Here is a 25,209-nt window from a genome sequence, read left to right as displayed (position 1 = left end):
GATAGATAGATAGATAGATAGATAGATAGATAGATAGATAGATAGATAGATAGATATAGATATATATATATATATATAGATCAAAGTTAGGCTATGACATGAATGAGCATCATAGTACAAGTCACAGTGAGGTGGGGAATAAAATCGTGCAACTTAGACTGATCGATTCCTGCCTTCGGGAGTGGCGGAACACGTCAACAGCTGTTGTATATTACATAGGGGCTGTTACCTTATTCTCAATGAATGAGCAGGCACAGATGTTGAACTACAAATAATGCACATGTTGATTTGCATACTGCCTGAGGACAAGAGTTCAGCTGCTGCACACATTGCGGTACTCACCTTCAATTTGATGGTGCCTTTATCTGTAAAAGTAACAGAAGAAGAGAGAGTACTATGTGAAATGGCTTTTGGAAACTGTGTTGCCCACACATTTCAGTAAGTTATTGTCAAGGTATGAGAGCTACAAGCATATGGTTGAGTTTGCTTTGAGGAGGAGTTTTGCTTATTTTAGCAGGAGATCCAGCTGCAACCCGTCTCCATGCAATTCTGAGCAGAACAGAGTGAGTAGCACCATCGATTAGCGGTGCTGTCAAACAAATCACGCTCTGTGTACACTAAAAGGCTGGTCGGATAGACTAAATCGATGCAACCATGGTGTGTCGTTCAGGAACACACAAATACTCCTCCTACCTGCAAATTTTCCTCTTAAATCTTAGAAATGTTGTCCTCACCATAAACTGTGCTGTGACTGTGGGTGACTGCTTGTCCTTTCACAGACAGCTGTGCCTGGACGCGTGTTTCTGCTTTTGCATTGAAGATGGTGACGCTCACACTCTCCTCTACACCGGCTCGAAACACCGAGGGGGCAGCAACCAGGTAACCTCTGACAGAAAACCATGAGATAGAATGAAGGAAGAAGAAAAGAAAACATAGGGACAAATTAGAGGACAAGAAAATCAGTAGACAAAAGAGGAAAAAGGAGTCACAATTTGAACAGATGAGACAGATGTTGGAAATACAAAGATCCCGCACAGCTCAACACTGACCCATAAGTCTCTCAAGTCTACAATTAAGCCCCTGATTCAAATAACCGACCCGCATAGCTATGACGCATTACAGGTAACTTCACAAGGTACTTTGCAATATCAGTTTGGCTCTTGCAAATATCACAAGTCTTTATCCAATATAACAGGTGAAATAATGCTTCTTTTGCTTGAACAAGGGGTTTTCCAGAACACCGTCATTGATTTGGACTGCAGTGTGTTCCCACATTATTGAAAACAGGTGAAGAAATAGCAGGTTTGAAAAAAAATCACCACAAGATAAACTGCATCCTACAGTAACGTAAGGTAACATAAGGCACACATTACAGCAGCGAATGGTGTTGCAGAATTTATGGTCTACGAAAAGGGTTAACACCACTGAAAGTAGGCCAGATGCTGCAGGTTTTCCCCTCAAAGCCAGCTAATTTTTTTTTTTTTTTTGACAATCTGATGCTAGTAACTGATGGGTCAGCTATGGGAATGAATAAAGTGGTAATGACTGAACAATGTAGAAACCCATGTGTCTCAGCCACTGTCACAGAAGGAAAGAATTTCAATAAAACAGGGAAAATGGTGTGTATGTTTGGTATGCAGTGGCCAGAATCTATCACACATATCTCAAGGAAGAACCAGTCCTAAACTAATAACAGTCATGTGAGTCAAAGCTCAGTAATGTTGGGAGCGAAGCTTTGCTCCTGTGGTCTCAATCAATTCAATTTGATTTATTCACAGCATAGTTCTCAACAAATGTTAACTCAAAGAACTGTACTAAAATATATAGAATGTATTTATGCCAAGAATGTATGCCAAGGCAATGGCATGCATTCTAAATACTATAGTTTCTGGTTATCAAAACACTGGCATCAGACAATCTATTGTTGCTAAATTTATTTAAAAAAAAAAATAAATTATGCAGGTTCTACAAAAGGGGTGGGCAACTAAATGCGTCTCAACTTCAACCCACCAGAGTCAAATAATGAGGTCGTTAGCAGGACTCTGGAGAACCTGACTGCACTTAGGAGGTGACCCAGCTGTTTGATTCAAGTGTGTTGGACCAGGGAGACATCTAAGAGTTGCAGGACACCAGCCCTCGAGGACCAGGATTGCCCACCCCTGTTCTACAAGTTTGGGATCTGAAATGAGTTGCAGTTTTCTGGCTATGAAGCTGCATATCTGCAAAATAGTCATGGTCACCAAGGACCCGAGTCCAAAAGAATCAATAACTGGCAGGTGAAGTAATCACAAAGCAGTGGAAGAAGGTGGACTGGTCTGATGAATCATGTTTCCTTTTATATCACATGAAAAGCTGGGTAATTGTACCTTTCTATGAGAACATATGGCATCAGGATGTGGGAATAAGACATGCCAGCAAAGGCAGTGTAATACTTTGGGTATCCAAGGAAACCTTTTGTCTCACCATCCATGTGGATGTTATTTTGACACATACCACCTACCTAAGTCCAGCTGCAGACCATGTAAATGGTATTCCGTGATGGCGGAGGCATCTTGCAGTAGGGATAACCCAACTTGCCAGAAGGCAGAAATGTCTCAGGACTGGCTTGCGCAGCACAAGATTGAGTTTTAAATGATGACTTGGCCTCTGAATTACCCAATTACCCAGATCTCTGTAGGATGGGCTCGTCAAACCATTTCAATACACAGAGGAGCGCTCCAAACTTACAGGAGCTAAAATGATCTGTTGTCAACATTCTGCTGCCAGATACCACAGCACAAATTCGGGGGTCTAGTAGAGTTCATGCCTCATCAGGGCTGTTTTGATAGCAAAGGAGACTACTCTTCTAGAGGTCATAATGCAATATCCCTGACGTGCACAATGCACAATTTATTGAAGAATCTGGCACATTCTGGTAAAACAATGTGTGTTTGAAAATGTTCCACACTGAATCCATCCCTTTGTAACTGAAAACCTTCTCTGAAGATCTCACAAATCAGAGTTGAGTAAACCCTTGAGCACAAACCCAATTGCATGCATGAGAGTAAGATCAGGTGGTTGGCATTACAGCACTGCAGAGTTAGGGCCAGAGGCAACCATAGCTCCAGTGCAAGAGTCATGAGAAAATCCCTGGAAATTAAGACCTCAGGAGAAGGCGGATAATATGGGGAAATTGACTGTATGTGTTTGATCTGAGGAAAGTTAAACTCGCCCTATGATGAGCCTGGATCAGGTGGTACTTATTTCAATCACATGGCTGCTGTTATCAAGTTCTTTTTTGCCCAGCTGTTCTCCTTTTGAGTGGTTAGTTATTGCTTACCATGCAAGAGTGAGTATTTTAGGCGAGGTCTCAGAAAGGTGGTCACAAGGTTGCATGTTTTTAGGTGCTGGATCTGCAAGCTTTCTTCAGAGCTTGATACCAAACAACCAAAGATGCGTTTGGCCGGTCATAAGTCTTTACAACTCCTTATTAATAACACTCAAAGTCCTCTTTAGTCCACTAGAGCAGCTGTCTGAGCGCATCACTGTGCCAGAGTCTAAGAGGGTACTGACAAGCTCAGGAATCTATTTATATTTGTCATTCTCACAGCACATACTTTGAGTCACGTTCCATCACAACAACATCAGCAGTGTAGGATCTCAAACTATCATTCTGACCTCAGGTCAATAGCACCAAATAGTGAATGAACACTGTGAAAACATAAGCGCTACGAAGACAGTGCCGTTAAAAAGTCCAAGACAAGATTTTATGTAGTAAATAATAATAATAATAATAATAATAATCTCACCAATTTCCTAGTTTCGGGAATATTTACGCAAACACAGCTCTGCGCTCATCTCAAAGACACTCCAAACAACACGGGCTACTTACTGTCGTTCCTGCGCACAGCTTCTGCACACGCTGCAGATAAACAAGGTCCACGAAAGGCTCCAAGCTCTCCAAAACATCCGCAGCATTTTTTCTTCACTTGTTTTTTTGGCTTCAGCAAGCTACCAAAACGTCTATATATCGGCTCTCTCCTGGATGAAGTTGGCCGCTTTATGTCCAATAAACACGGGAACTCTTAACAGATTCCTCTCCGTCTACCGATTCATTCTGGCTGATTTGAATGCTAGGTGTGCAGAGTTGTTGTGATCATCCCTCTTAAACAAATCTAGATCCAAGCATTTTTTTTTGGAGGGATCTTCCTCTTACAGCAGCTACACCACCAGCCTTCACCCGCCCCGGTTCCGTTCTCTCATATTTCAGCATTAACATTTGTTAGTGTCCTCCCACTTCTGTCCGCTCGGAAATGTCTCAGGAAAAAAAAAATCAGGTTGTATGACCTTTTAAGCAAACTCTCGCTGCTCATGTTGTTCCTTGTGATTTCAGATCGGTTTGTCTAGAAGCGATCAGCAGCAGGCAGCGCTTCATTCAGATTTCTGCGTCCTCTGCTCACTCCTCTCTGCCAAGACAGCATGACTCTGACCTACGAAGCGCCCAGGCAATAAGATACTCGCACAATGCGTCCATTTCACTACAAGCAACAATTACATATGTCTTTGCTACAAAAAGTCCGGAGTGTGTATTCAAAGTACATACTGTCAAAAGTAAATAAATAAAAAGTTTGCACTAACAGTCTCATCTTACATGTATTTTGGACACAGGCTGCGTTGATTTCTGTGGCATGTTATACAGTGGCTCCAGCAGGAGGCGCTGTTTCTTGTGCGCACATTTACCTGTAAAAAGCCCTACACCGCACCAATCAATTAAAACAGAAGAAAATACGTTTTAAAGCTTTTTGTGAGATGTCTGGCCCACATGAGGAAGCCATCAACACAACATTGTTTTGGGAGGTTTACCCTGTTTAAACCTTAGACAAGTAAGAGTGTAAAAGAATTTAAAATCAACCATTCCACTGAAAGAAAATAATCTAAAAAAAAAAAAAGGAACACATAAAAGTCAGACAAATATGCTTCTGTCTGACCATCCAATTAAGCTAGAGCTAGAAAAGACCTTCTTGTTTATATTTTGTGTAAATACTTAAGTATTGGTAATTAATCACTTAGTAGAAATACATAAGATTTTACATAAATGTGAATTTTTTTAATTAACGGACCTGAGTATTTTTGAATTTTCAAAAATATCCTCCTGCCCACCACACAAAAAAAGAGGCTGAAACTGTTTACATTTGAACTGGTTGTAGTATATGGTCTAAAACACCAATGCTGCTTATTAGGCGATATAACATTTAAGCTGTAAAGCTGAAGAGAGCACAACAATATTCCTGGGCCAAATAATTCTACAGCCAAGATTCAATCCCCTGCTGGCTGCAGCGGCACTACGAGCCCACAGGGAGACTACACTGAAGTTGTTGATCACAAGAGCTACTTGTGATCAACATAAAACAAAATTGAACCCTTAACGATCAGATACAAACTGGTTCATGATAGGATTGCTCTCTCAATCTTTGCTAGTGTTCAATAAACACATATTTGATGTACATTACAGGGTGATTTGAAGAATTAATTTTCATATTAAGAGGTTACCAAAATATCCATTAATCCTTCATCATCTCTAGTTGCTTGTCCTTTTCGGGTCACGGCGAGGCTGGTACCCATTTTCCACCATCACTGAGAGAGAGGCGTGATGCACCCTTTGCAGGTCATCAGTCCATCATAAGGCAACACAAAGATGGAGGACAAACCATACACACAAATACTTGAGGATAATTTAGTGAAACCAGTCAATGTAACAATCATGTTTTTGGACTGTGGGAGGAATCCAGAGTACCCAAAGAGAACCCATGCATGCATAAATTAGGGGGGTACAGGAAAAAGCACGATGGGTGCTTATGAGAACTAATTAGATTTTATTTGACACATAGGAAGTTAAATTATTTCAGGTATCTTTTGACAACATTGACATCACAGGTGTTATGAACTTATCCTACTTTTGCCAACTATTAAAAGAAAAACTGAATATACACAGATCAATGCAGATTTATTAAACAAATTAAAAATTTATTGATACAAACTGTGCAAACCATCTCATTTACTAATCAAACATACACAATTACAAACAATTTAGGAGTGCTAGTCACAACTAGAACTTTCAAATCGAGTGCTTGAGGGATTTGGGTAGCAGACCAAGCGCAAGAAGAACCAGCAGATCTTGAAGTCAAATGATACTATGATCACAAGTTTGTATGCAAGGTTTGTTTTGATAAAGGCTGCCACCAAGTGGTGACAGGATGTATGTGCAACTTTAACTCAGGCAAACAAGTCAAAGCTCTGTTTGGTAACAAAAATATTTATTGAAATGGTTTCACAGTAAGCAGTTGGATAAGTGCAAATGAATGAAGACTGGTGCAAAGAAAAATCCCCTAACTGTTTTAAGAAATATCAAACACAGCACAGCAATCCAGCACATAAAAATTAACAGTTAGCCTTTGGAATTAAACATGGTGACCTTTTATTTCTCATTACATTATACTAAATGAAGAAAGCTCTCAAAATAACAAACATTACTGATATGAAAGGAGTTCACATTCCAAGGTGATTCAGAGACCTGAGGTAAGACCACTGATTTACTGCACAGCAGAACATTGAGAAACACAAAATGAATGATGTTCAGTAACAAAAAATTTAAAAAAATCAGCCGTATAGAAGAAAACTTGTTTAATGCAGGTTAAACTCTGCTTCATATTTTTATTGGAAACTTAAAGAGCTCTGTTACAGGAATAAGGGATGACGAGCACCAATTAAGAGACAGATATCTGTATCAAGTACATCCGTGAATGATGCTCTTTACAGTGAGGCCTCTCTGTTTCTCAGATACTATGCTATGATACAGTTTACAATCCAGACTCCCTTGGTCAGGTTCAGTAAAAGCACTTTTGGAAAACAACACCTGGTTATGCTGATTTACTTCGATGCCATACACCTGACAAAGTTCGGCTGTAAGGGATGGCTCCAAGGACAAGAGCTGAGCGAGTCTGTCAAGAGGAAAGCGGCAGTTGCGGCTGTGGTATCCGTGGCAGTATATAAGCAATAAGTGTCTGCGACATGTCACCAGGTGGCGGTGCAGTGCACAGGCCTGCAAAAAGTCCAGCTTCTGCACTAGTCGGAGTAAATGTACATGGTTTCCCTCCAGAAATGCTCGATTGATTGCTAGAGCAAGTTTAAGAGAAGGAGTTTGGCGCAGGCGCTCAGGGAGTTCCAAAATATCCTGAGTGGCGGGACTTGAACCTACAGAGAAAGCATGAATTGAATCAGTTTGGGAGAGTTTATTCTTGGCGAGCCACCAGTTCACATAAAAATATGAGACCACAAATAAATATTTCCAAAACTTATTCCACACACAAGTATTTGATATGTATTCAGCATGCTAAAAATAGTGATAGGATGAAAAATTACAGACACAATCAGTTGATAGTATACATGTGTACGCCTTAAAACAAATTTTCAGCACTTAAGTCTTCTTTAATTTAAGCATTTCCATAATTGTAGTCAATCTAATGTTTTGATCAACCAAATATTTGACCAGTCATGTTTCCTGTCATTGTACTACACATCCTTCTCAGCATATTGGGTTGGGCGCTTTTTGCACTTGCAAAAAAGCGAGTGAATAATTCCTTAGTAGTATGTATCTGAACTATGTTTTGATCACGCATGTCAGGTTGTGTGTGAATATTTGCACCACCTGCCTGATACGTTATCGCTTTACAATGAAACTATACCCATTTGTAGTCAAATTTTGACCGCTGATTGGTCAGTCGCTGACAAACCCACTGGATTGATTGACAGGTGGAGTCATTTAATTTCAAATCATAAAATGTGTCCAAAACAGCTAATCTGTAAATAGACATACTGTGTCAAAATGGCTGTGATTCAACCAACTAACATCTTTAAATAATTTTAATTCAATAGTTTCCCAATTCTCTTAAAAACTGATGTTAATTCCAAGTGACCTCCTGGTAAAATAGATCTTAAATACAACATACATAAACATGAAAAACACTGACTAGGAAGTTTTCAAGAGATTAACTGACCCAGGTTGTAGAGGAGACCGAGAGTCTGAAACTCCTCTTGGTTTGGATATGGTCCACTTCCAGTTTTGTAGCAGTCAAACAGCCAACTCAAATATTCTTGTAGGTGTGTATCATTGATGCGTGGATCGTAAATCCGCAGCGGCTCACCACAAAGACGATAAGAAGCGTAGATGTGGAAACGCACTGTTGGCTCTAAAATGGCCACACAGTCCTTTCCAGACAACCTTTGGATGATCATGTCCTGTTTCACACTACGCAGTCGATCAAACACAAAGCTGTACACCTGAAAGGGAACAAGAAGTTCAATTCCAAAAAGATGGTTGCGTACAACTTTCATCTGACAATGTTCTTGGTAGTGAATCACAATGTCACAAGTACCTTAGATTCTGCACTCATAGTGCCTTGCCAAAATACTCAAGTTTTTACATTTTGTTTCAAGCCTACAAGCACAAGCCTCCATGATTTTATGTCATAGACTAACTCAGTTGTCTAAGTCCAGTCGAGAGGTTTAATCACCCATCATCACAGCAGGATGCAGGACTTGCACAAGTCAGTGTGAATTGGCACACTTTGAGTTATGTGGAATGTTAGCTGTCTTTTTCTCTGACCTGTCTGATGCGTTTCCTGGTCTCAGTGATACTTCGCGTTTACCCATGTTCCTCAACAAACCTCAGAGCCCAACCAAGAAGAGCTGCGCCTATACTAAGATTAAATTAAACGCAGTTCATCTATATTGATTAATTCTGTGATTTGTGACGGCATTTGGTTGCACTTGATTTTATTTTGACGTAATAATGTAAACGGGGCCAAACACAAAAGCACATCTAACCTTTCTGATTTTTTTTGTTAGAAATGTTTCAAATTATGTATAATCTTCTACTCTTCTACTTCAGAAATGTGTGATGCTTATTTGCTGATTATTTAGATAAAATTCCAATAAAACACATGAAAAGTTGTGGTTACAATGTGACACAAATAAAAAAATAAATGAAAAATATAGGAGAATCCATACTTTTGCAATGCAAGCTACACCCAAATCTTAACTGAGGTTTAATTTATAGTACAGCAACATGTTTTTACACGTCAATATTAATCTCGATGCAACTGAATTACGGCAACATAAAATAGTCAGATCTTAATAGCAATAACTCAACATCTTTAGAACAGTAAAGCAAGTTTTCTTAAAATAAATAAAGTAATGTGGTAACTCTACTTGCCTCAGTCCATGGGTGCAGACTAGTTGACCCTGCTATCTCATCAATAAGATAGCAGACAGTCTTCAGCAAAACATCAGGTGGTCGCAGGTAAGAGGGCTTTGTCACATCTTTTCCTGCTGCTGGTCTGGAATACTCCTTGACAGCACGCAGAGGATCTCCCTTTGGCTTTTGAAAGCTCTCGGTACCAGGGACCACTTCGAAACAGTGGAGTCGGTTTTGAGACTCACGGTTCCGTAGCTCTTGAGCAGGACACATGGTTTGACAGGATGCTCTGGGAGCCATTTCCTTTATTTCTTTTCCCTGGTCTTCTGCTTCCACCTCATTCTTATGAGTTTTGCTTTCACTTTGACATTGCTTTTTGTTCCTCGGACTCCTCCATCCACCTGATGGTGCCCTACTGTTCTGCAACTGAGTGCTGTTTAAGAAAAAGTTAAATATAAATGATTGAAGTAATTTGCCTTATTTAAAAAAAATATTCACTTTGTTGTTCAAATAACATGTTCTCTAAAGAAAAATAATTGGATTAGTCATAAGCTAAAATGCAACAGCAATTTTCAAGTACTTAATTACAAAAATGGAGATTTCCATCATGAGCTATTTTGTTAGTAACATAAGGATAACAAGCTAATATTTGCTTATTGATTAGTTAAGTCTTTTGCTCGGGTGTAGTCTGCCTTTTGAAAGACATTCTGCCTGAATTTGTAAAATTTTAGCTTTTAAAAAATGTGTATCCTGAATAAAGTGATGTTAGTTCCCAAGCAATAGCTATAATTTAATTCAAACTTTATCAAAGACAGAATCCTATATCTCACATTTTTATTGATTTCCCATTTGTAAAATCTGACCATAGCAGTTCAGAGCAGTAGATTTACAATTATGTACCACTTCTTCTTTCCATCAGCTGACTGACGGCACATAAAAATATGAGGAGGAGTGGAAGACCTATGCTCCATGTAACTGAAAGGAACTTTACTTTTTTAGCAGGAAGGGAAACAGAATGGCTTGTATTTTGTTGTGGATTTAAAACCCCTTATATCTCAGTTCCGTTGATCAGTCCAAACTTGGAGCCCAGAGTTAAAAAAATATGTTTACAAATGCACTCCAATCTGTCTGAGCTTGAGATATCTTGCAAAAAAAAAAAAAAAAAAAAAAAATTATATATATAAGGCAAACGCCTATGTTCCTTAGATGTCCATCACACATTTCAGATTTTAAATTGCAAAAAATGTTGAAAATTGTGTTTTACTTTGCAATTATGCATTGTTTTATGTTGATCTATAACATAACAATACAAATAAAACAACAATACAAATAAAACAAAGTGTTGGGTTGTATTGTGCCAAAAATTTAACACATTTGCATGACAGCGCAAAAGCAGGTACTGTATTTGTTCTGTAGTAACAATTTATCTCTATGAACTGGCGCTGGTTCACTTTTTTTGTCTTACGACAGTGTTAAGGTTTTAACTACTAAATTCAACTATCACCGTCCAAGTCAACCTGAAGGTTTAGAAAGAATTAAGTAGTCATATTAGTCGACCCCAAATCAATGGTCAAGAACTGTTCACTTGTCATCCAACATATCATTCTGTGAGAGGAAGAATTAGTGTAAATGTTTCACCTCTCTTTTGACATTGTTTTGTAAAAGCCTGATAGGTGTATAATTCTGTACATGTAATAGTAACGGCGCTGATGATTCGTTTTTTTCATTTATTCTTCCAAATAAAAATATCGCTGTTTTCTTTTATCTTTCTAACTCCAGACACTTTCATTTGAACCCAATTCTTAGTCTTGTAAAATACGTGAAGAGGCCGTTACCTGAGTAACACTGATTGTCCCCTGTAGTAGTTAGCTTGCTAACGACCTCAGCTTGAAAATAACCCTCATAAAGAAAAACGCGGACATATTTTTAAGTTCATAGTAATTTAGTTACTCGTTGGAACCTTGGCCCTAAATTTATTTTGAACAAAAGTTACATTTAAAACAGTAAATTCAGCATTTGCACTTACATGCGCGTACCTCTCCTTCGGCTCATTGGCTCATCTAAACAGGAATATCGTCACTGTCTGTACGTCTCCAATAAAAATGCGCTTGGTTATAACGTCATATCCGGAATAGGGTGCAATTTTGTTTACGGTAGTTGAAGCATTTTAAAATAAAAATAAATAAATAAATGCCCATAAAATGACTATCGGCATTTTCTGGCACATGATGTTCAAAACCTTTGGCAAAATTTATGTGTATTAATTTTAGAAAATGTGTTATTTGATCAAAAACAAATTCATACAATATTATTTTATGGGCAACATTTTATATCCACAAATGCGAGATTGTAGGAAGGCGTGTATCATCATTTGGAGAATATCAACCTACTCCTGCTTTTCTGCATATGCCTGGTTTCGCCCATTATAGAAATTACCTTTTCACGAGAAACCCCCGGAAGATGAGCGGAAAAGTTTTTTCTAAGCAAAAATAAAATTTCGTCCCCGTGGTGACATAAGCACGGTTACTACTAACACTAGATCATTCATACCGTAACCCCTTGTCCTATTAATTTCCCATTTTCCTTTTGATCCAGCCATTGTATCATAAAGGTAGATTAAGACAATATTAAGACTACATTCATAATTTATGCATTGGCATTACATTTAATCGGTTTAAATATCGTCCACGTGATGGCGCAGTAGAGCAAATGAAGTTCCACGGATCTTTGGCTCAGGAGTGGAGAAATTGGATGGAAAGACTATTTGATTTAAAGGCGAGATAATTTTATTGTTGTATAAAACCGAAAGGGTAAGTTCAGTTTTTAATGTGTATTTCATTGTTTACTAAACGCACGTAATCTGTAAAACTGCATGACCAATTAATTACTCAACAAGACAAACTATAACACAATTACAGCAAAATCAAACAGACTATACATTTAAGAAAAGACACAAAAGGAAGTTGCATGAATTAATTGGGGAAATAATACAGGGACTGAGGTGTTATCCAAAGTGCATATAATGCGAATCCCATTCTGTCTGGTATTCTTCACTGTTTGGGGCAGAAGAGCAGGAGGGTTCTTGAACTCCCAAGTTGCTCTTCCTCCATGGCTTGCTGAAGCTGGACTGATTGACGGCAGACCAACGACGACAGTTCCAAAAGTTCTGAGCATGTTCTGGAAAAAACAGGGACATCCGAGTACTTAAAGTTAAGACAGTTAAGACGCATCTTTACATTTACGTCATGAAAACTAAAGAACATACCAAACAACTTCTTGAGGAATTCAACAGTTCAGATGGAAGAACATGTCTGATTTCCATTTGTAAAATATGACTAGCAGGTCAGAGCAGCATCTTTATAATTATGTGCCATTTTTTTGCTAACTAATCTCTTAAGATCCTAACATAATTTTTCACGCTGAAACAAAACAAACTGTTACAGTATTTATACTTTGGGTATAAATAGTTTTGCAAGGGACTGAAGCATGTTATGCGTGTACCTACCCTGAAAGCTGCTGACTGATATCCTTTGATATTGTTTTAATTTCCCTGAGGCACTCTAAAGATGTGCTGTGGTCCAGATGGTCTCCCTGTGTGCAGTCATGCAACAGCATCTCCGTTTCTTTCAGGGAAACTTCAGCTTTTTCTAAAAACAGCGACAAAAAGGGACATAGCATGTAGTGGTAGTTTATACGAAACAATGGAGTTAAATCCTGATATCCAACTCTCTTATAAAGAAGAATTACTAGTTTGTGTTTATTTGGGGACAATCCAATCCATGTAGTAAGAATTGTTCCATGTCGCTTTAAGTTATAAACATTGTAACAACCTAGAAATTCTTTTCCATCCCCATTTATGTAGAAATTCTTCACAGGCAACTCATGACGAGTTGAATCAACGGCTGCAGCAAAACTCTTGTAGTCCTTTGTGAACTGGTTGGCTGCCTCACCCACTGGTGTCAGGATATCAATCTGAAGGGAAAAGAAAAAGAAAAATTGGCCCATTAGTTAAAGTGCAATTGCTGATACAAAAGCGCTCACTATTTACAAATGGAATGCTTACAAAGGTATGATGTATTAATAAAAAGCATGTCTTCAGTAACTTACCCTACTGACAAATAGCTCATCAGTAAAAATCAATTTTGCACTGGCAAAAAATATTGAGCTTAACCAACAATTTATTTACAATATTGCCACAAATAGGGTTTGTGCCAATATTCACTTCTGTGCAGTTGGTGTTTATACTTACTACAGTGCAGCTTTAAGAAACAAAGCCTTTATTTTGCTGATGCTGGACCAGGCTAAGATTAGCCTGCACTAAATTGACTATATGTGCAAATCAAAAAAAAAAAACTATATGTACTATATAAACAAATCAGTTTCTTTGGTGATCATCCAGAGAAGCCACAATTCTTCTCTTTCCACAATACAAATAATATTCCTAAAAGAAAAAAAATCTTAATTTTGTTTAATAAATATATAAATGACACCAGTCCTTTAAGAAGCAACTACAAACACACTCATTAGGCATTCCCAGGCTAAAGCTAATTTTTCATTTTTCTTTGAGGTCCAACCAGTCAATTCCTGCCCCTCCACCCCCCCAGAACTAAAACATGAAAAAAGTATTGCATGTTCAAATATGTACATTTGAACCCAACAGATAAAAAATTAAAAAAACTACATTACCTCATTACATAAATGAGGTAATGTTTCCTCATTTATGCATCACAACATCTGTCTTTGTCAAAGTTAATAAAAGAAAATGTGTCAAGTATATGATGTTGACAGATGTGAGACCCAACTCAAAATTGGGAAAATATACAACAATTAGTTATTGGTGCACTGACCTGCAAGTCTAAGAGCTCATTCAGTTGTTTCTTCTTCTCCATTAGAAGATATTGATGCTTTTTCTCCTTAACCTTCCTATGCAGTCTCTGTTCTTCTTCCATATTTTGAAGGAGCTTTGCCGCTGCCTCAGCTTTAAACTTTGCAGTATTACTCTCCATCTAGCAAACAAAATTTAAAAAAGTGTTTTTCCAAGAGAAAACATGACATACATATGTATGTTATGTTCACATTAAAGTAGGCTAACTGAATGTAACAGATGCACAGAAATGTACAGCTTTATTCAGACAGTGTGAACCAGTCTTACCTTAGCTGTAAGATAGGCTAGAAGAAATGTTTGCATTTCTACAATCTTCTTCTCACTCTCTAGAGTTCTTTCAGGCTCCTTCGCATTCTCAATCACAGTTTTATCTTTGAAATATGGTTAAAAAAAAAACCTTATTAGTTCACAATTCAGTTCTGAAAGGAAGTTGTGGCATTGCAAAGTTGTTTCCTATTTACCTTTAATGACTGAAATATCAAAATCTGGTCGAAAATAGTGACCATCCGAAAAAGTGGACTGCAGGACACTTTTACCGAGGAAGGATGCATCAGTTTTGCATGTCAGTGTTGCTTTAAAAAAGAGAAAACAATATTACCAAAAGAAATTTTAAGACAACTTGTTTTGTATAAATTGTATTTTCCTCAACAGAAAAAAAAAAAAATCACGGTCATGTAACTGTTATTCTCATATTTTAAGACTCAAAACCTGACATTTAATAACAATGAAAACCCAAAGCAACCCCATAAAGATAAACTTACATGCTGCCAGTGCTTGTGGGGTCAATGTGCGCCTTGATGGCGCGCCCACCTTTGGTTTTACAGCGGTGGGTTTGGGTGAGGAAGGCCCAGTCGACTCATTGGTCAGTGAGTTGCTCTTTAAAGGTAGAATATGAAAAATCAATGGACAGTAGGAAGAAAGAAAAAGGAAAAACAAAAACAGCAAAACAGTCCAGTTTACAATAGGATACATCAAAGAGAAAAGCAAATTCACTATTGTATTGTTTAAAAATATATCCTCTCCAATGTACATGCAAAGCAACGTACATCATATGTGATCTGCCATGTAAAAAAACCTTAACATGTTTCAATGTAACAAAGATAAATATAGACAAATTGCTTTACCTTTGAGAGAGAGGCCTTCTCAGCAGATTGTAAATATCGAGACTTGACAATAGTCCCACTGGCTACAAATCAAAATAGACAATAAATGCGTTATGAAGTTATTGTTAAAGTAAGATCACAGTCCCTAAACCAGATTATGTATAAAAAGAATCTTCATTTAAAGTGTAACTAGATCATAAGAAGTACATTATATGATCACTTGCAACATTAAGAAGGGGAAACTTCTCCTAGCTTGCTTATAAACCTCAAGTTAATTTATTAACATAATTAAAACTGGTATGGGTCTTGTGTGTCACTTTTCAAGTTCAGTTTGTATGCTATTTTATGCCTATAATTTGAACATATATTTTTTTGACAGTTTCTCAGCTGAACTTTTTATACAGGAAAATGGTCAATTTGAGATTTTAATGTGTTATGAAAATATTTAAAATAGCATTTAGTTTGTCACAGCAATCAAAGAAGGGGAACAGATATTTAAACACTTGAAAATGGTTGGAACATAATAACTAGATCCACTGACAAAACATTAGGTGCATCAATAGGTATAAAAAGAGCGTTCCCTGAAGAGGGAAGGCACTTCACATGTGTTAATGTAGACCAATCAATGATGCTCAAGTAAAAACAAACTTTTATGCAAAGGATAATAACAAAGCTAGTATTTTCTCCATAATCTCCAATTCCTTAGACAACATTAAGAGTGTTAACCCTGTAGAAGAAATCTCTGGATGCCAAGTAACAACCAATAAATTTGCCTCAAGTTAAAGATCAGTAAAACCATTCAACATCAACGCAAAATTGAAAAGGTAGTATTCATTATCTAGTTGACACTAACTTAGCAAAGCTTGATTTTAAAATTTCTAACACTAAGACTTTGTAAATCAGCACTAAGTTATCCTAATAAATATATATTCATTAAGGCACATTTTGAGAACTTTGCGAGCTTTAAATGGTTGGTAAAAAGAAAAAAATGCTTGACATAACTTGAGAAGCACTGGTCCGATTTAAAATAGTAATATAAAATTGTTTTGAGGAATTTATTTCTAGGTAACAACCTAGAAATAAATACGTGATATTCACAACAACAACAAAAAAGATACAATGTGATTTCAATCTTAAATAAAAAAACAACAACAACAACACCAAGACAATATATTTTAATAAATTCTGAATTTAGTTTTGTTTACAAATTACAAACTGAAATACGGACTAAAGTGTGTAAAATTAAGTTTGTTTTTTCCAAACGCCATAGACGTGGACATGATGAAAGCAAATCTTATTTCAAAAACGTGCCTATGACCCTCACTAATTTCTGAATTAGTGAATTCAGAAATAACGTTTCTGAATTCACTACACTAAGCAAATTTGCTCAGAACATCTGATAACTTACGTGAACATAAGTACATACTTACATTTACCAGTTTTCTTCCCATCTGCAGTGTTATTGGCTTTAACTCCATTATAGGCACATTTTGAACTGAAAACAACAAACAATTGCTGTCATGAATGGCGACTTTGTACATGAAAGCAAAAATCCCTGAACTTATCTTTAAAAGGGTAAACTACTAAACTCCATGTCATTTTTCCTGCTCGGCTTAAAGATATTATGCTAAATGAAACGGCTGAGCAACGTCATTTTCTTCTTTTTCTTCATTTTATTCACTACAAAGTCAGAAGCCAAACAATCGGCATAGTAGAGCATACTCACTTACGACGAAGAAAACAACTTTTGCAAATACCTGTTTGCATCAGTGGATGTATTTTTAAAACTATTTGGCGCTGAAGACGTTCTTCTGGAAGCCATGTTTTGAAGTGAACCGCCCGTTCCTCTGCTTTATAGTCCGCAAGGAACACAAACATTCTACTTTCGTTCCGGGGGCAGGAACATTTATCCGATCAGATCATTATCTCACGATGGTACGCCATATCTTACTATTAATGCAGTATCGGAGTTCACATTTCAACAAAAAATAGCAGATCCAAAAATGAATTATGATAAAGCTATTAAAATCATATTAAAAACGTGTTTTGACGTTCCCAGTTATATTTTTAAAGTGCAATTTTTGCAATGACAAGCATTCTTCATATCTCGGTTTCTTTATATTTCATCATGAATGTAATAATTTTTGTATTATTGAGCAGTTTCCTGAATCTAATGTAGTATAATGCACGTATTTACCCAATACTCCATCATCCGAACATTTTAATTCGTATTTTATTTGATTAAATAATTGATCACGTCGGAAACTTCAGCCTATCATAGCTGTGGAATGTTTTGCCCTAAAAACCACAACTCTTTTCAGGATAACAGTTGATTTATTAAGCACTTAAGTGTAAGAAGTTAGACATAAAGCAAATAGCATGTGATGCACACATAAATAAAATGTGTGGTATGTGCATGCTGATACACAATCGATACTCTATAGGTTCCTATGTTGTTGATTATTTTTCAGAATGAGTAAGTAGAATCATTTTCTGCAACCACAATAACATGAATAACATAAGTGCATATTCGTGGAGAGCATCAAAGAGGAGCTGGAGCAGAAAAAGGAAAACATTCAACCTCAGCCCATGTTGAAGTAGCCTGCATGGATTCTTCATCTTTTTCTGAGTTTAATGCTGAGTTGTGTGCAAGAGTCTTAGAGCACATAATCGATGCTGATCCCACCTATCTAAGACCAACCTGGACAACATCAGGACAACAGGGACGGCGTGGGTGTGGTACTGGACGGCATACACGTCTAAGCAACTACTGCTCTACTAGAGAGAGATAAACCACTTCAAAACATGGCTTACAGAAGAACGTCTTCAGCGCCAAATAGTTTTAAAAAGAGATGAATGTCGTAAGTGTAAACCTCATGGAACGTCAAAATTAAGTGTAATTTTATTAACTGTATATTTATGATGATTTTGGGTTGTTTTTTTTCTCAACAATAATTTGTAGACATCTCTTCTTGCGTTCATTTGTTCATACCTTATGTCTTGCATTTTTTTTGTGTTAGAGGCATTCATAACCTACATCATTAATCTATGGAAAGTCGGGTCTTATCGGATCTCTCTCCCTCCTTCCAGAGTAATAAAGTCTAGAAGTCAGCAAGTGTGTCGGCACACTTGCTATTCATCTCTCACCACCAGGCAATGCCAGAACCTGCATTGCAATGGACAGTAACTACTCTTAGTGGAGGTGATATAAACAGAAAAGACTCTTTTTCCGTTAGTTGGTAAAAAAAAAAAAACAACAACAACAAAAAAAGCAGTTTTATGGATGAAGCGACTCTCATTTGCAATTTTCAGGAGTGAAATAACCAATCTCTGGTTGATGAGTTGAAATGAAAAAAGAGAAGTGCATGTTGAAAGACAGCGTTAGAAGAAGACATTTAGCGCCTGAATGAAAGTCCTTGTCTCAGTCTGGAGCCTACCTCTCTGGTCTTTCTCTGTCCTGTGAAACTCTGACGTCTGTTAGAGAAATTTTTTTTTATGTCAGTGTGACCTCACTGATACTCTTTTCAAACACAAGATTACACATAAGAATGTGGGGGAGGAAAAAAGTCAAAGGAAATGACAAAAAGTATTCCTCAAACACCTGAGGAGGTTTAGATGTGTCTCTTCTCCAACACAGCTGATTCAACTACTTCCTCAGCATGTCAAAGTCCGGCAAAGGCCTGCTGATGAACCATCATTTGATTCAGGTGTAATAAAACCAGGAAAAAAAAAAAAAAAAAAGCACTAACTAAAACATGCTGGATACCGGTTCTTGAAGGCTGACTTTGTACACCATTGTGTACATTGTGTACAAAGTCATGATTACCCCTCTCACAACCTCACACCCACACACTTACACATGCATGGACACAACTCTCTCTCCTTTTTAGGAAGCAGTTACTCATCATGCTTTCTGCCTGTCTGGTCCACGTAGCACACTGGGAATGCTTTAAATATACAAAGTCTCTTTCCAGGAGATCAGATGAATGCATCCTATGCAGCAGGATGATGATCTGAAGCGCGCTAGAAAGTTCATCTCCGAAGGGCTCAGTAGTAATAATAAAAACAGAAGGTTTTGGGGTGGCCTAGTCAAAATCCAGATTTTAATCCGATTGAGATACTGTGGTAACGCAGCTTGTTTCCTACTGAAAGGTGACCCTTACGGCTCACAGACTCCATCGCATAGCTCGGAGCCAAGCTTTCCAAAGAGTGCCCATTGCCGCTCACTTCCTAATTGTATAATTGCAGCACTTATCTTAACAGGATTTGACAAGGTTGTGGTGTTTGCTTCTCTGGATAATTTCCTGCGTGTCTTGGGGGACAGATGCAGACTCATTTCAGTTAATCGGTGTTTACCATAAAAAGTGAAATTATATATGCAGCTAAACAGGAGTCAAAAAGAGTTTATTACTTGTCAACGTTAAGCACATTTAATCCTGCTAAAGAAAAACAAACAAACCCAGAACTGATTTGAAAATTTGAACAAATGTGGAGATAAGATCATTTTTGTGCCATAGACTCATGAGAAGCTTCACAAATAAAAATGAGCAGTGGATGAGCATGAATGAGTGTGTGTGTGTGTGTGTGTGTGTGTGTGTGTGTGTGTGTGTGTGTGTGTGTGTGTAGTTGTGTGTGTGTGTGTGTGTGTGTGAACCATGTATGCCGCTTTAGCAGGGCAGTGTAGCGTGCAGTGCAGGAGCGAGCAGAGGCGGCCCGGGCCAACGCAGCTCCAGCACCCTGTTAATCCCTGCGTTTTCAGGAGCCCTGGCCCGTACTTGATTAGCTTGAGCAAGAAAAAGGTTATGCGCGCTCTCATGTGTTTCTCTCGCCCTGTCTGTGTCTCCCTCTCTTTCTCTATCTGTCTCACTCCCTCGTTCCCCCCATCTTTCTCATGCCCCCTCCCCTTCTCTGCGTCCCCTGGAGCCACATTGTGAATGAATGGACTCTAAGTGTTTGCTCAGCAACTTCATCTGTTCCTCTCACTCTCTGTACTTCTCGGTATTTATTTTTTTCTGAGAACTTGCTGAGCTGATGCTGTTTAGAGACAGAAGTAAACCTAGCATTAAACTGGAGTAGACACAGGCTTTTTGCACTGGTAAAAATGTGTATAAAAATTGTCTCATTGCTGTAAAATAATCTCACAAGGATTTTAAAAAAAAAAAACAGTGTTTATTTTGAGTACATTTATTTAGTCCATGCATTGCAGGTTTTCACAAAAATCACCAGAGTTGTTGGCACCCGTTTTGTCTGTACTTTCTGAAACTCCTCTTTGTGCGTAAATCAAATTCACCACTTGTTTTTCTTCCATAATAGTTCAATTGGTTGGAGAATACAGTGGATCCCATCTATAGCGGTTTAGTATTTGTGGATTCACATGTTTGCTGTTTTTTCTGTTGATTGTAACACAAATTTGCCTATTTGTGCACTATTTTGTATTTTTTGCAAACTAATGTGCTGACCCCTATTTGCAAAATCCATGTATACAACTGTGATGCAGTGAACAAGCTAAATATGAAACACAACAGCTTGTTGATTCTCATAACGTTTAGATGAGTCACTGTCAATCTTCTTCACCCGTTAATATTTAAGTAAGCAAGACATAAAATACATAAGTGATTTTATACCATCTACTGAGTTGAATTTTATCAACTCATTTGTTAAAGATCAGAAGCAGAAAAATGATTTAATGGTGAAAAGTATTGTATGAAGCACTTTGTATGAAGATGCCTTCATCTTGAAAACATGGCACTTTAATTATTTTATTCTTGTTGGGTTCAAACTTGCACTTTATTTTTATTTTTTTTTTGTAACAATGTTAATGATAATCACAAGTGTCAAACATTGTAGCAATGAAAGAATTTAGCCTGGGAAGCTGATATATCTTGGTGCAATGTTATCTGATTTACTGGTGATTTACTGCCAATCCAGGAGCACCACTAATTTCCCATGTCTCTGATTGGCTGTATCCCAATTGTAAGAGCAGAGATAAGGATGTTAGCCTCTGTGGTAGTGCTAATTTAACATCCATTGTGTACATTAATGTATATTAAAGTATATTTGGATTTTGAACCAAAAATTATCCTCTGCGCTTTAATAAGATTCCCAGGATCTTTGGAGGCATCAGAGATCCTCCACCATACTTAACGGTGCGAATGAGTCACTCTTCCAAATAGTCATCCTTTATTTCATGGTTGCTTGCTTGTGAATGGAAAGCTCAACTCTTAGTCTGTGACCAAAGCAGATGATTCCACTTAAAGTCCATGCATAGTTTAGCTAAACCATGTTTACAAGTATGATGATAGAACAAGCTTAAGATAATAAATACAGTACCGCTTCCAAAACAATACTCAAAAACTGTTTCAGAGTTGTTGCTTCATTTTTTAAATTTGATTGAAGCAACTCATTTTTGAGAAAGCTGCACATGAAAGGACACACTGCAAGTTTGTGGTGACAACAACAAACATGAGTGGTTGAAAAGATTGAGAATCAGAAGGGAGAAGTGTTGAGGAAGCAAAACCACCATATGGCACAGAACATGACTGAAAGTCTGAAAGACTGAATATCTCTAAATTCTGGGGGCAGATCCGCACAGCTTGGGCCGTAGGTGACATTTGCTTTTGATTAAAAAATATTTGAATGGGCTCATCCGCTTTGTCAGCAAAAAAGCAGATTTTACATCATTCATCAAATTACAATGTGAGATTCTCCAGACACTCATGGACATCTCCAGAAAGGTTTTGTAAAGACAAAGCTAATTTTAGAAATGACAAATTGTATATTCTCTACATTCAGCTTGATGCTTTCAGAAACTGACAAAGTAATTCATTGTAGAAGTGTTACTACGGCTTTTACAAATACAAAGATGTAATTAAAGATTCTGGCAAATGGATTGTATTTTATAGGGCTAGAAATGGTGTCATCCATAATTCGCTTCCTTATCTACCCCGTAGGAAAACAGCGATTTTCATTCTATAAAAAACGTCTACTTTGTTGTGAGAAGAACATTCTGATGCAAAATTTGTCAGTCTGCAATGTGAAAAGTAATGGAACCATCACTATCTGAATAGCTATAGCAGAGTGTTTGTTCCATTTATGGGACGGAGAAACAAATATTGTCCTGAAAGGTGTATGGAGTCAGTGCTGGGGTGGCAGGGTGGTTCAGGAGGGGATTAACAAGAGGCCGCAGACCCTGAGGCAGGGGTCCTCGTTTCCTGGCCTGAGCCCCTGTTTGTCCTGCCTGACCTGGCAGCTCTGGGGGCAGATCCCGCCTAGATACATCCCTGCTCCCACGCCTGTCTGAAGCTGTTAGCCACTGGCTGTGAGTAGCTAGCTGGGCTTAGTTATGTCTGAGCTGCAGCGTGGTGAGAAGGGGAGGGGGGTTCCAGTTATCTGTGGGATGGCGTTGCCAGCTGCTGCGTGTTGGTAGAGGATGGGTTGTGGTAAAACACATGTCTGCCAGAACCGTAGGAGGTGATGATTAATATCTTCTCTTTGTCTATGATCAACTTTTATTTGCAGCAGGATTGTTCAAGAGGAACATCACTACTTTAAAACTTGTGGACAACTTTCTTTAAAATCGACTTAAGTGGAACATGAGAATCAAATGAAGTACTATGTGAAGGAGAATCACACCCTTTAGACTTTTTGTCATTTTTTTTTTTTTACATTTCAATAAAATACATTAAATAAAACAAAAGATTCAAAGCGTGTGTTTTTTTAACACATACATTTGTCTTGATCTCATCCCTTCCATCAACCATCAAGCTCTATCTCTTTGTTTTGTGTCATCCTGCTGGAAGGTGATCCTCTCTCTCCAGTATCAAGTTTTTTTCTAGTTACTTACAGGTTTTCTGCTCTTCTTTAACATCCTGTCAGTTCATGTGAGCAGCTACGTCTTGATTGGCTTGCAGTTTTGCTATACTCTTTCCATTTCCTGTGGATGATGCTGTGATGTTTTCCTCCTCGGAAAAAAAAAAAAGCTGAATAACCTAAATCTGCTTTAAACGTCTCCTTAACTCGCCCCCTGATGCCGTCTGCTGTGTTCCTTTGTCTTCATGGTGCTGTTTTGTTCACTAATGTTCTCTAGCACAATTCTGGGGTCTCCTTAATTCTGACACACAGGTGGACTCTGTTTAAAATTTGGGTGAATGCTGGCTGCCCCAAATTTGATTAAGGGTGTCTGAAACAACCGTGTTCTAAATGCAACGTGTTTCCAGTTGGATAAACTGTGAAAGAGTTCAACAGGTATGAACACTTCCCCACGTCAAACTGCATGTAACAAATTACCCACATTCAGCTTGTTGCTCACTGTATTTCAAATTACTTCACTCCAGTTCTTCAGAAGATATCTCATTTGGTGCACAGTTGTTGGAGATTTAAAGTTTACCATTTGATTTAATAATGGGGGATTTTCCAGAAGATGTTTGGCGCGTCTCTATTTAGTTGGTGTCTCAAGTGTACCCACCAGAGTTTTTTCCAGTCCTTGGTCATTAAAATCCTCACTTACTGAAATCAACTTAATAAGATAGTTTGTTTAATTGTGACCCTACCTTGTTGTGCTCTGTCTTTGCATTCCAAGTTGCAGATCTCAGAATGCTGCTGAAAGCGGTTCAAACACCTTGTAGTTCTCTGTTTGCCTAAATAATCATAAAGAAAGACTATGGCTTCCACAGTGCTTAAAGGGTGTTGTCTGACTACCAACTGTGTGCACAACACTGTTTTTACTTCAAAATCCAAAAGACAACATGTTTCCTCATCTCCCAACTGGGTTGTTTGATTATCGCTCTCCAAAAACGAAAATGAAATGTAGGGATATTTTTCTTTCCTTTCTCAAAAGCTTGGATAGCTCAATTGCTTGTTTTCAAGGGGTTGTTATTATTTTTCAATTGCTGGATTGGCTGCAGATTTTGCAGTAGCCTGGTGCGGCTCTGTGAATGTTGTTTCTGCCCTAAACATACAGACAGCAAGTCAGTGAAAGGCCAAAGAACAGCGCAGTTACAGACACAGAAGAAGGGCTCGCCAGTGATGCTTGTGTCTGCAGCTAATTATCAATGTGTTCAATAAATCTCAAAATTGCACACACCCTGTTTAAAACTGGTATTTTGTGATGTTAAAAAATAAAAGATTAGGAGAGGATAAATTATTTAAAAACAATTTCTATATTTATTTATCCTGATAAATTTAAGTAAAAGTCAACTACGCCCAACTAAAAATAAATAGCTGGGTTTTTTTTTCTTCATAAAATCTTCATTAAATCATTAAATCTTGTACAGCACACAAATGACACAAAAATAGTGATGGAACCTTCAAAATGTGTGTTTACACTTAAACATGTCGACAACCTATTGGCGTCATTTATTGCCAACAACCGCCTCATGTTTGCAAGTTTCACTTTGAAAGGCGTTACTAAGCTAGCTAAAGCTGGATTCAAACCTAAATTATTGAGACTTTCTTAACCACAGACCTGGTGGTTGTTCTTTACATTCAATAAGTTGATCTGTTTTTATATAATTCCAGTTAAATAAGCATATTATCCCTTTAAGTCTGTTGCTGGGAAAATAACACAATAAGGAACAGAGACTAAGATATTAAGTGAAATTCTGATCAGAAGGTTTTGATTGGACTAAAATAATGTATCGACATTTACAAACTAATACTTGTTTACAGTTCTATTCATTTTAATAGATCATATTCTCTATATTCTGCAAAATGTAGTTTTACAGAGCTGTGCATTTTTTATTTTTTTTTTATTTGAGGAGTTGGAAAACTTTTTTTTTTTTCTTAGTTCAGGCAAATTAATAAAGACCGGCTGCTCAAATCAGTCGAAATCTACTACTTAGAGAGATAAAGTCAGTTTTTTTGGTGGGTGGGTTGTGAGTCCTCTTTCATCAGTCGTCACTGTGTGGACCCAGTGGCGTCAGTCCTGCCCAGTCTTATAAAACTGTCAACGCCTTTCTCTCACCTGTACTGATACACACCATCCCAAACAG

General features: G+C 37.7%; 3 protein-coding genes across 4 annotated transcripts in view; all 3 read right to left on the bottom strand.

The window, feature by feature from the left end:
- Positions 1-4,523, bottom strand: part of cpamd8 (C3 and PZP like alpha-2-macroglobulin domain containing 8) — a 45,104-nt gene extending 40,581 nt beyond the window's left edge. The window contains exons 1-3 of the mRNA XM_015033127.1: positions 3,872-4,523; positions 735-886; positions 229-365 (exon numbers count right to left, since the gene is read on the bottom strand). Of these exons, the coding sequence (XP_014888613.1) occupies positions 229-365; positions 735-886; positions 3,872-3,957 (375 nt within the window). The 5' untranslated portion in view covers positions 3,958-4,523. The remainder of the gene's footprint in view (positions 1-228; positions 366-734; positions 887-3,871) is intronic.
- A 1,752-nt stretch (positions 4,524-6,275) lies between these two features.
- On the bottom strand, positions 6,276-11,367 carry sac3d1 (SAC3 domain containing 1). The gene is made up of 4 exons (XM_015033140.1): positions 11,259-11,367; positions 9,251-9,665; positions 8,034-8,316; positions 6,276-7,230 (listed from the first exon to the last, which is right to left on the bottom strand). Exons 1-4 carry the CDS (start codon positions 11,282-11,284, stop codon positions 6,764-6,766), a joined length of 1,191 nt encoding a protein of 396 aa, XP_014888626.1. The 5' UTR covers positions 11,285-11,367; the 3' UTR covers positions 6,276-6,763.
- A 633-nt stretch (positions 11,368-12,000) lies between these two features.
- haus8 (HAUS augmin like complex subunit 8) lies at positions 12,001-17,097 on the bottom strand. Of its 2 annotated transcripts, none has more exons than XM_015033141.1 (10): positions 16,951-17,097; positions 16,651-16,715; positions 15,242-15,303; positions 14,879-14,993; positions 14,579-14,689; positions 14,385-14,488; positions 14,080-14,238; positions 13,063-13,204; positions 12,738-12,879; positions 12,001-12,409 (listed from the first exon to the last, which is right to left on the bottom strand). In XM_015033141.1, the coding sequence occupies exons 1-10, from the start codon at positions 17,040-17,042 to the stop codon at positions 12,283-12,285; spliced, it is 1,119 nt and encodes a 372-aa protein (XP_014888627.1). In that variant the 5' UTR covers positions 17,043-17,097; the 3' UTR covers positions 12,001-12,282. The 2 variants fall into 2 exon arrangements, with proteins under 2 accessions (XP_014888627.1, XP_014888628.1); XM_015033142.1 differs by having other exon boundaries at positions 16,978-17,096.
- Between the last annotated feature and the right edge of the window lie 8,112 nt (positions 17,098-25,209).

Source organism: Poecilia latipinna, unplaced genomic scaffold (assembly GCF_001443285.1).
Source record: "Poecilia latipinna isolate Pla-1442-1.1 unplaced genomic scaffold, P_latipinna-1.0 Scaffold258, whole genome shotgun sequence".
NCBI classification, from domain to species: domain Eukaryota; kingdom Metazoa; phylum Chordata; class Actinopteri; order Cyprinodontiformes; family Poeciliidae; genus Poecilia; species Poecilia latipinna.
The sequence above is the reverse complement of the archived record's forward strand: the minus strand, read 5'-3'. Positions and strand labels throughout refer to the sequence as shown.